General features: G+C 41.7%; 1 protein-coding gene across 1 annotated transcript in view; it reads right to left on the reverse strand.

The window, feature by feature from the left end:
• The window catches only part of LOC135090473 (pumilio homolog 2-like), a 115,735-nt gene that overhangs the window by 1,716 nt on the left and 102,287 nt on the right, over positions 1–11,732 (reverse strand). The window contains 12 exon segments of the mRNA XM_063987212.1: positions 241–389; positions 645–813; positions 959–1,032; positions 1,602–1,817; positions 2,124–2,224; positions 2,498–2,975; positions 4,023–4,163; positions 5,275–5,353; positions 5,355–5,372; positions 5,725–5,895; positions 6,292–6,500; positions 6,779–6,862. Of these exon segments, the coding sequence (XP_063843282.1) occupies positions 241–389; positions 645–813; positions 959–1,032; positions 1,602–1,817; positions 2,124–2,224; positions 2,498–2,975; positions 4,023–4,163; positions 5,275–5,353; positions 5,355–5,372; positions 5,725–5,895; positions 6,292–6,500; positions 6,779–6,862 (1,889 nt within the window).

Raw genomic sequence — 11,732 nt, forward strand, 5'->3', positions numbered from 1 at the left:
AGAGAGAGAGAGAGAGAGAGAGAGAGAGAGAGAGAGAGAGAGAGAGAGAGAGAGAGAGAGAGAGAGAGAGAGAGAGAGAGAGAGAGAATAATTTCTATTTACTATCTTTATGAGCACATCAGTCTATTATATAGAGAAAGATATACAAGTATAGAGGACAGATCAACCAATAGAAGGACAGATACACAACTACAGACAGACACACAAGTACATGATGAGTAAAGCACTGAGCTGCCTCACCTCCTCAATCAGCATGGCTCGCTCAGCACGTGTGGCATGAGTGACACACTTCTCTACCACGTTGGAGGCAAACTTGTGTTGGGAAAGCTTGAGCACTCCTCCTCTTACAACACCAACGATCTTACTCTTGTCTTCAGGTTTTCCATGTTCTGTAAGGAATGGAGAGAAAAGGAAGGGTTATGTCTCAATTGTAACTCCTTTTTGACTATGTACAGTGCTGTTGATTACTGAGAGGATAAAGAATTGTTTTACTGATCTATCTGCTTATCTGCAATTTATGGTCCTTCATAACAAGCACTTGCACACACAAGCACACAAATAGATAAATATGACAAATTAACTTAAAAACAGGACATAAGAATGCCCCCTCACCCATCCACCCACCCACACATACAGGGACTCACCAAGTACATGCTGGATGACATAGTTGCCGTACTGGTCCTGTAAGAGTTGCTCGGTGTGTTGGTGCAGCTCCTCTAACACGGGTGCAGTCTGCTCTCCTGTGCAGTGTTCCAGGATGCGCTGAATGACGCGGCAGCCATATGGATGAGTTGACAGGGTGAACACTTGGCCCTGGGAGGGATCATGAATGAGCAGTTAGTTTGTTGTCAGCAGCATTCCTCTTCTTCATACCATTTAATTTGTGCTTACTCTTCATTTCTCTTCTTCATACATCATCATTTACTTTGTGCTTTGTGAAGTAAGATAATTTTCTCACCTGGAAAGCATTAATGATGAACTGCAAGGCCATGGGGTCAACACATTCTATGCATTTCTGTACCACGTGGTTTCCTGCATGGGTGGACACAAAAGAATGGTTAAAACAGCTGATGGATTAGAAACCTTTATTAACATAAGATCTATGCAACAGTCATGTAAAATGACTGAACAACAGTTATCTTTGTGATATTACTTCACCACTCACTATCACCACACTATTCCCAAAGTAAGCTTTTCTCTTAATACTTCCCAGATTTCTCTCCCTTCCACAGATAGATCCATAAATGCAAATGCCACTTAAAATACTTCTACACTTATGGAACTATCAATTCTACTAACTTAATGAACTGAATGTCTTACTAATGTGCATTTAAATAGAGACAGTGCAATGGTAGCATCCTCTTGTCTTTTCCCTGAACAGTTCACCCATTCATCATTCAGAAGCAATGAAACCAGTTAACTTAATCAGCTGAATGTCTTAGTAAACCAGCATTTAAATAATGACAGTGTAGTGCTTGTCCTTCCTACCCTGAACATTCCACCCACTTACCATTCTGAACTAATCAATCCAGTTAAACAAATGAGAAACAATGAAATGCTAGTATCCTCCTGCCTTCACCCTGCACAGTGCAGCCACTCACCATTCTGATCCTTGACACACTTGAGCACGTGGCCATCCAGCTCACGCACAATGTCCTTCTGCTGGTCTTGGGCGATGCACTCCAGGGCTTTCTGAATGACCCGGCACCCGTACATTTGCAGGGCCAGGGGTAACACATGGCCACGGATCTTGTTGGCCAGCACCGTCTTCTGCTCTGGTGTTCCAAACTCAAAGAACTTCTGAATCACATAGTTTCCTGAAATGTTTTTTGTATCAATAATCTTTCATCTGTTGCTGTCAATCTATATGAATTAAATTTAGTGCTACTATGCTTTTGTTTTGTACTTTCCTGCAATGTTATTTTGTATTGGTAATCCTTTGTCTGTTGTTAACCTACATGTATAAAAGTTAACTGCTTCTTTGCTTTATTTTTGTAGTTTCCTGCAATATTGTTTTCATCTGTAATCCTTTGTCTGTTGTTGATAATCTACATGAATAAAAGTTTGGCAAGTGGTATCAATTCATCACAAGGAGGCACTGAACAAATGTAGGAGTAACTCACCAAACACATCTGTCATGAGAGAGTAGGCAGCGGTCAGGATCTCATTGAACACCATCTGCTTTTCTGCGGGTGTTGCTCGCTCAAGTTTTTGCTGGATGAACCTGTGGGAGAGAGAGAACCAGAAAGTGGCTCAATGTCCTGTTTGCTCTGTTTTAATTCTACTGCTATATTGTTTTCATTACTTCAATCATTAATACATCAACAACTATTTTTTTTTCTAATGAAGGTGAGGTAATTATCAAAGAAGGTGTAACAAGTGTGTATGAAGGGGAGGAGAGGCAGGAGACAAGACAGAGATGGCCAGATGGGTGGGCAGGCACCTTCTTTCCTCTCTCCACTTTTTTTCATGCTTCCCTTCAGAAGTGGTGCCTCACCTGGAGCCATGCTGGTCCTGGCTGAACTCCACAATGTGGTTGGCCAGGTCCCTCAGCTGCAAGTTGGGGAAACGGTTGTTCCTGAAGTCTTCCAAGAGACGAGACCGTCCTGTGCACTTGTCTAGGCTCAGGTTTCTCTTGAGGGGTGGGAACAGCGATGATGGGCCGCCTGAGTTGAACATTCCGTTGGCTGAACCATTGCGGAACTTTGCCTCGGCACCAGGAGCGGCCGAGATGACCCTGTTGCCGGACATGAGGGCACCCAGTGGCAGCGCTGAGGAAGTGTTCCCCAGACTGGGTGGTGGTGGTGTCAGATTGCCCGAAGTGAGCCCAATGGGACCTGGGGAGGCTGTGACAGTGCCTAGCGCGCCATAGTTACTGGTCCACTTGGCACTGCGGAAGTCCTGGGACAGCGGGGACAGGACTGAAGTGGTGCGGTCCAGGGAGTCCCTCCGCCCCATGCTGCTCCCACCAAGCCCTGGGGAGGAACATGTTACCTTAGGCACAACTCTTAGTCACTGGTAATTGAATAGGAACACTGCAATCTTAGGTGACATACAGGAACAGTGGAAAGAAAAGGACCTGTATGTTGTCTAAACTGCAGTGACGTGTACAATTGAGAATCAAGTGTGCCACCAGTAGCCAATTATAACAGGTTAAACAAACTTAGGATAAAATAAAGTTATGTTGAGTATCAGTTTGCTTTTCTGAAAAGCAAGCTAAAAATTTTATAAAATGTCAATTCAAAGGATACATCTTTTTATTTATTTTTTTTAACTTTTTGTCCACTCCCTGCATTTTTCTGCACTTACAAGATTTAAGATGAAAATTTACAATATCTACCATACAAAAACCTAAAAGAATTTCCAATCACCAGGAAAAATTTATACAAAAATAAGGATGCAAGTGACAATGTGTGCAGTTATGGATGTTGAGTTATGGTTCATCAGAACATTAACTAGACAAGTCCAGGAAACAGTGTTATTTCCTTCCACTAGAACCAAACAAGTCTGCCTCAAAGCATAACACAATATTAGTGTTATCAGTCACCACAGACCAACAAGACATCACTCACAGCTTCCTTAATCAAGCACTGGAATTGGGAGTGCTAATGTGTGCTCCACTCAGGCACATTACAGACACGGACTCTTCAGTCAACTTATATGATGGGAAACAGTATTCATAATGGTGATGATGATTATGTGGCAGAGTTATGCTGATATGATGATGATGATGAAGACTCTCTCTCTCTCTCTCTCTCTCTCTCTCTCTCTCTCTCTCTCTCTCTCTCTCTCTCTCTCTCTCTCTCATACATACATGCAGAAGGGCAGGATAAATTCATGGTAATGGTGGTAGTAATGATGATGATGATGATGATGATGATGATGATGATGATGATGATGATGATGATGATGATGATGATAATAATAATAGTACTAATAGATGAAAATAATAATAGTAAAGAGTAAGGAATAAGTATAAGTGACAATGTTAAAAGTGTTAATAATGGACTGGATAAACTTACCACCACCCAAATTGCCAATAGCAGGGGATCCAATGGTGCCCAGAGTGCTATTGCCAAAACCTAGACTACTATTTTGCAGCCCCAACGAGTAGTTGTTCCCTGTTAGTGCATTGGAAGTCTGGAGACCTTGCGAGAGGGAATCTGCAATGACACAAGAACGAGCCACACGCTAGAGTCATCTATAACATGATGGGTGCCTGCATCATGCCAGCTCTGCACACCACACACCAGGTGCACTAAGCTTGTCTGCCTGCCTGCCTGCCCTGCCTCACCTGCCGTGCCCACCTCACTCAGGCACTCAGGCACGGCACAAGGCTGCTGCTGTGTACCTAAACAGGGACATGTAGCTACTGTGTGTTCACCTACTGCAAATAAATGGGATTGAACTAAAAATTGTGCTATTTAATCTCATATTTGTGTGTGTGTGTGTGTAAAATGTTATTCTTTGAAAGTCAACGGTTCACAGAAGTTAAAGCAAAGCTTATACAATTTTTTAAAAATATATACAGTACAGTAATTATTGGTGACAATAATGAACCCAAGGAGGTCCATTACTTTTCAGAGGGCGGTGTAATGCAAGTCAACTCTACAAGATGGAAAACAATAATAAATAGGAATGGCATACACAATAATAAAGTAGAAGTTTGCAACAGCCAGGGGAGCTGGACAGCTATGCAGCACTTGAACAGTGAGTGTTTTGGAACATCTGGTGTGTGTCTGTGTGTGCATTTCCTTTCCTCTTGCTGCTGAGGGAGAGGTGGGACAGGTGGTAGTAGGATTAGTCCAAACACGTTTGTTAGACATTTTTAAAAAATACATGCAAATGTTTGACTGGCCAGTCAGGCTCAGAGAAGCGAAGTGGTGAGCCTAGTGTCCTCCCTGAGTCATTAAGCCATTCTCTCCACCACCATTGCTTCCCCAACCCCCAGGGCCACCACACAACCTCTTTGTAGCTCAGTTTTGGGACTCCCAGAATTAAGTTTTGACATCTATTTTAAATGAAATCCCAAGCCCTTAGCTGCTCCTGCCTCTGATGCGTCCCTCCTGTGTGCCAGCAGCCCTCTGTCATGCAAGTTATGCAGGGCAGTCAGCCCCACACACAAGAGCAGTGTCCCTTCCACAGTGTCAACACAAGGGAGCCATCAGCTTGGGATTTCCCTTCCAACGGGAACTGGCCAGCATGTGTTAATGTTACATGAGGGACGTGTGCATGCACACCAAACATGTCAACGCTGCCGGGCATCGCACTCACCTGCTATGGTGCTGCCGGCGAAGGTCTGGCTGCTGTTGAGGCTTGGGGTCTGGCTGCTGTTGTACAGGGAGGCAGGGGGGGGTGCCAATCTGGGGGGCCTGAACACACAACACTCACCATCAGTACACACACACACACACACACACACACACACAATATCATTCTATACAACACTTATCAATTACTAAACAGACAATAACTTGACCTTAAGCTCTCTCTTCTCACTGAGTTGAAAGGAAATCACACAAAGAAATCCAGATAGGTTTCAGGTTGTTCTCTTCCCATAAATCAAAGGAAAACAATAAGAAAGCAAGCAATAGAAGTGTTGGTTTGCCTCATAACTCAAAACTTCAGACAAGGTCTCTTCGGAAATTAAAGGATAATCATAAGATAGCATGCAATACAATATTCATCAAGAATGGCAAGGGAAGTGTTGGTCTGTTGGTTTACCTGATTACTCAAAAGCCTCATGTTCCCGGCTGCTGCTGCCTGGGCCCCATTGGCGCCATTGATGAGCACTGGGGCAGGGGACACCAGCCTCACCGGTGCACCATTGCCAACACCACGCAGGTTGCCCATCAACACTGCTCCGTTCTGGTCGTAGTATGCAGGAATCACCTGCTGTGGGGTGGCATCAACAGGTCGAGTGACTACAGGGCTTCATGAGATTTAGCACAATGTTAAAATTACATTACAAACAATACTTCTGGCCTAACTATCTGCCATCAACAGGTTAAGTGACCACACCATTTCAAAGGATGTGGCACTAATGTTAAAATTACCATAAAGATTTTTCACCCCACTATCTGCCTGCTTGACTCGTAGAACTTGTCACTTGCTGTAATGCCCCTCAAAACTTCACACTTCTTTATGTATACCACACCAGGCAACACCACGACACTCAAACTCACATTCTCCTGACTTCTATATTTCAAAGACTAGGCAAAGATTAATTACTAGACAGCCTGACAAGATATAAGTCCCTGATCTCAGACACACAAACTCTGATCTTAGTACCTGGTACTGTGATAGAGGGCCCTGCATGTTGCCTGCCGCCGCTGCTGCTGATGCTGCTAAGTTACCATTGCTCTGGCTGGTCACCTCTGAGGGTTGGGAGGGGGAGAGGGGCCGCCGTGCCTGTCCACTTGGCCCAGACTGCTGGATGATGTTAGCTGGGTACACTCCCCAGTGCACGCCATAGTACTGGGGAATTACTGCTGTTGGACCTGGCATGGAGACACAATAGGGTGTGTGAGAATGTGATGCCACTACACTTATCTATGGCACATCCCTGGATAGTCTTCCTGGTCAACCTTCTGACATGAAGTGAAGAAAAAAATTGGCTCATATGGACAGGGATGATAGGAAACACTGCCTTGTGAACACACACAAAAAAGTTTCAAAACACTCCCAGAGATGACACAAGGCACAATATATGACTCAACTTCAGATACAGTACACTACATCTAAGTGAATACCAAGACAGTCAGACACACACACTCACCAGTGATTAGAGTGCCAACATATGGCTCCTGAGTGTTGATGACATAGGGTGCGCTGAAGGCTGCGGGAGGGGCTGCTGCCAGGCCTGAGAGAGAGAGAGAGAGAGAGAGAGAGAGAGAGAGAGAGAGAGAGAGAGAGAGAGAGAGAGAGAGAGAGAGAGAGAGAGAGAGAGAGAGAGAGAGAGAGAGAGAGAGAGAGAGAGAGAGAGAGCAGGTCATAAGGGTAATATAGTACTATGAGGTGTGAGACATTTATTTATTTTATTATCATCATTATTGTTATTTTTTATGTAAGAGAGGTGGTGGCCAAGGGCAACAGTGTGAGAGTCGATCCTAAAGGAAAAGGGTCATTTAAAAATGTGGCAAGTAACACATTACCAGTTATATTACCTTAAGTGTCTGCTGATAAGTAAGTGAATGTGTCTCCTGGTTATGTACAGCACTGATGTCTGTGTTCTGCAGTTCATTTAAAATCACCATCACCTTTATTACTTTGTGTGTGTGTGTGTGTGTGTGTGGGGGGGATTTTTTTTTTTTTTTTTTTTTTTTCAAGTGAGGATTAACACTTTTCTATGCTGTCAAAATACTTCACCAGTGTTCTTTCTTTCTTTCTTTCTCTCTCTCTCTCTCTCTCTCTCTCTCTCTCTCTCTCTCTCTCTCTCTCTCTCTCTCTCTCTCTCTCTCTCTCTCTCTCTCTCTCTCCATGCATTTCTTATACCAGGTAAGAGTTTTCCCAAGAGTAGGTACAGTGTTGGTGTGTGTGTCCCTCTCACTCACTCAAAACTCAGCACAACTTTATGGTTTTCTGAGTGAGTGAGTGAATGAGTGAATGAGTACAACTTTTAGAGTATCACTTCAACATATGGATTTATTTTAACACTCTAATGGCTATGAGTGAAGTTTTTTGTTTTATATAAAAGCAGAAGAGCTTTAATAATCTTACTGGTGCTAAAAAAGATTGTGCTGTATTCTGACTCTTTTTCTTCTAAATCAAAACATATACATTCACAAATAACTGGTGTATTTTCCCTTTTTTATTAACTCAGTCTTCAAAATTTAATATACATACACTCATAAAATAACAAGATTCAAGAGTATTCTCCCCTCTTTTCTTATCAATAGCAATCATTATCTTCAAAGTTAGAAACACACTCACATATAAAAAGATTCAAGTGTATTCTGCCTCTTTCTTATTCATACAACCATTATCTTCAAAATTAAATACACATGCACTTGTAAATATCAAGAATCAAGTGTATTCTGCTTTTTTTTTTTCATATGAACACAATCCCTATCTTCCAAATTACTAGCAGGCACCAAGCACACCTACACAGCACACCATGAACAAAGCAGGGTAACCAAACATATTCAGTCCAGTGTTATGCAAAGTCCCTCACATTTAAAAGGCATTCCAAATCCTGAAGACAACAACATAAAAGTGGAACTCTTTTGCAAAACTATTAAGTAAACATGCTTTATTCAGACGTGCTAAAAAAAAAAAAAAATAAATAAATAAATAAAAAATAAAATTTTGGCGTTACTTTTTAAAAAATCAATTATAATTTAATACTTAGTGAATAAATAACATTCAAATCACATTACTCTTGCTGCCATACAATTCCAGTATTTGTTGCTGAGAGAGAGAGAGAGAGAGAGAGAGAGAGAGAGAGAGAGAGAGAGAGAGAGAGAGAGAGAGAGAGAGAGGAGAGAGAGAGAGAGAGAGAGAGAGAGAGAGAGAGAGAGAGAGAGAGAGAGAGAGAGAGAGAGAGAGAGCAAGCTCCCTTTTCTCTACCTTCTCAAAGAACATTAATAACTTCTGCTTCTAAAATGTAGCTCTTCAAATTCTCACAAGTAGTTTTTGTTTCTAAAATATAACTTTCCTAATTTCTTTGTCTTTGCCAAGTACCTCTGCACACACTCACTCACTGCACATGCATGCATAAAAACTAAACAATCTTTCTTTCTTGTGTATTCTAAAAAAATCCACAGTAATAAGTAAATAAATAAATGAAAGAACAGACATTTTTTTTTTCTATTTTTACCAACAAGCATCTCACTCAACACACTTTTCATTCTTCCCTTTTCCTTCCTTTTCTTTTTTCTGAACATGACTTATGATAAAAAGGGAAGGAAAAATAAACTAATAAATAAATTAACTAAAAAAGCAATATATTTATTTTACTTATTAACCTTCTTCATTTCCATCTGCCTGTACTGGTACATGGAAGTCATTAATACTTCACTCATAGCAAAAAGAAAAAGTGAGAAAGAGAAAAAATGTGTGTGTGTGTGTGTGTGTGTGTGTGTGTGTGTGTGTGTGTGTGTGTGTGTGTGTGTGTGTGTGAAGGGCCCACCACCAGCACCATCACTGCATGCACAACAACAAGACAACAATGTGAATAATCTGATATGGTTATTTGCCATTCAAATTGAAATGAACTAATTTAATTCTGCTTGGGGACCTTAATTATGTGTGCTGACAACACTCCTGTTCCGTAATTACAGCTGCACCACTTTTGAGCTGCCAAACATTTTTACGCGTTCACGACACACATTTATTTCAGATGCGTTTAAGTTCATATTTCGGTAGATAGTGGTGCAGGGAAGGCAAGGTAGTGGTAAAGATAGATATGTGGATGTGGATGTGTGTGTGTGTGTGTGTTGTGTGTGTGTGTAAGAGATCATGGGTGTCCGTAGCGTCACACCATTACTGCCAATCACCACTTGACATGGTAAGCCTCCTAATAACACAACAAACTGGCACATGTGTCACTTTGGAATACACTCACAAAAACATCCGACACACACACACACACACACACACACACACACACACACACACACACACACATCACACACACACACACACACACACTCCCTCTTCCTCCCTCTCTCTGCTCTCTCTCTCTCCTTCCTATCCACTATTGCTCCTTTCTAAGTCACATGTGACTGACCCAATAACTAACATCTCTACTCCCTTTCTCCTCTTCCTATCTCTCATGTAACACTATTGCTTCTTATGTGACTAACTAATAACTAACATATCTCTCTCTCCCCTTCCCACCTCATTTAATACTATTCTTTTTTCTCATGTGACTGACTGATCAATAACTAGCACCTCACAATAAGTAACATGTACCTTTCTCACTTTTGCTGAGCTACAAGTCTCTAGAAAAAAAGTATTTGTCAAAGACGTCTTGGTCGTGAGCTGTACATGTTAACCACAACATACAAGTGTTGGCTCACATTTCAACTAATGCACTGGTAAAAGATGGAAAGATGGAGATTACTGCCTTTTATATTTGAATGATATGAATGGAGGTTTTGCATATGTGTGTGTGTGTGTGTGTGTGTGTGTGTGTGTGTGTGTGTGTGTGTGTGTGTGTGTGTGTGTGTGTGTGTGTGTGTTGTTTTTCCTTCAACTTGAGTGTTTTGAAATGTTGTTTTTGACAAGTAATGCACTAGTAAAAGATGGAAAAAGGAGTATTATGGCTTTTTTCTTAATATTTGAATGGAGGTTTTGTGTGTGTGTGTGTGTGTGTGTGTGTGTGTGTGTGTGTGTGTGTGTGTGTGTGTGTGTGTGTGTGTGTGTGTGTGTGTGTGTGTGTGTGTGTCAGTGATAGACAGCCATAGCCATACATAAAGCAGGGAGTGGGAGGCAGCATGATGATGGTGATGCGCATGACTGCCTGGTTTGACCGAGGGACAGAGCGAGTCACACACAGACAGACAGGAAGCTGCTCACCTCACCCCGCCCTCCACCCCACACGCATTTCCTTCCTACCAAACACACCCTACCTGTCATTTAGGGTGATGGAGCCGCCCCAGGTAAAAAGCAACAAAAACTACTAACATTATAACAATGATCACCACGATTGTTGGTCATGAACTCAACTTCTGCTGCCCTTGTCACTGCTGCTGCTACCACTACCACCACCACCACCACCCAACCCAATACTAATACTGCTACTACAGCTACTACTAATAATGTCTGCCTACTACTTGAAATGAATATGTGTAGTCAGGTACTACTACTATACCCACCACCACCACCACCATCACTACCACTACTACAGCTACATCTACTAATGTTTGCCTACAACTTGTAATGATTATGTATGTGTAGTTAGGTACTACTAGTCACCACCATTATCACCACCACCACTGATGTTAAACTGCAGAAAGTGTGTTTGCAATAAATCACACTTGAGATAAAAACACATGACTTCAAAATTAAAATATAAACTACCACCACAACCACCACCACCAACATTAAATGAAGGCACTTGCTTTACTATCAAAACAACTTTCCTCACTCACTAAAATCAATATTATTACTAACCACCACCACACCTTCCATACACTGCCACAATCACATTTAAATCACCCCCTACCATCACCAGCACCACCACCACCAAAACAGCATTACCACCTATACTCCACCAGCACCACCACACATATTTGAATGCTCTTGCTCAATGGCAACTAATCTAATAAGTGTGGCTGTGAGCTGGACAGGGGAGGGAGGGTAGCAGGACTGACTGCCCAGTGCTGTGTGACTGAGCGCGGATGTGCGCGCGCGCACACGTATGTGTGTGTGTGTTAGTGTGATATATATATATATATATATATATATATATATATATATATATATATATATATATATATATATATATATGTATGTATATATGCGCACGTATGTGTGTGTGTGTTAGTGTGATATATATATATATATATATATATATATATATATATATATATATATATATATATATATATATATATATATACATATATATTACACATGGACAACAAACAGATCTCTTTATCAATCTGCCTCTGATCATCACTCAAGGAACCATAGGTAGCAAACAGTTGTGTGAAGGAGAGAGGAGTTTGAGTGACTGTGGGTGGGGTATTAGAATGTGTGGCCAACACTGCAGCACTCCACACACA

The sequence above is a fragment of the Scylla paramamosain genome, chromosome 35, assembly GCF_035594125.1.
Source record: "Scylla paramamosain isolate STU-SP2022 chromosome 35, ASM3559412v1, whole genome shotgun sequence".
Classification (NCBI taxonomy): Eukaryota; Metazoa; Arthropoda; class Malacostraca; order Decapoda; family Portunidae; genus Scylla; species Scylla paramamosain.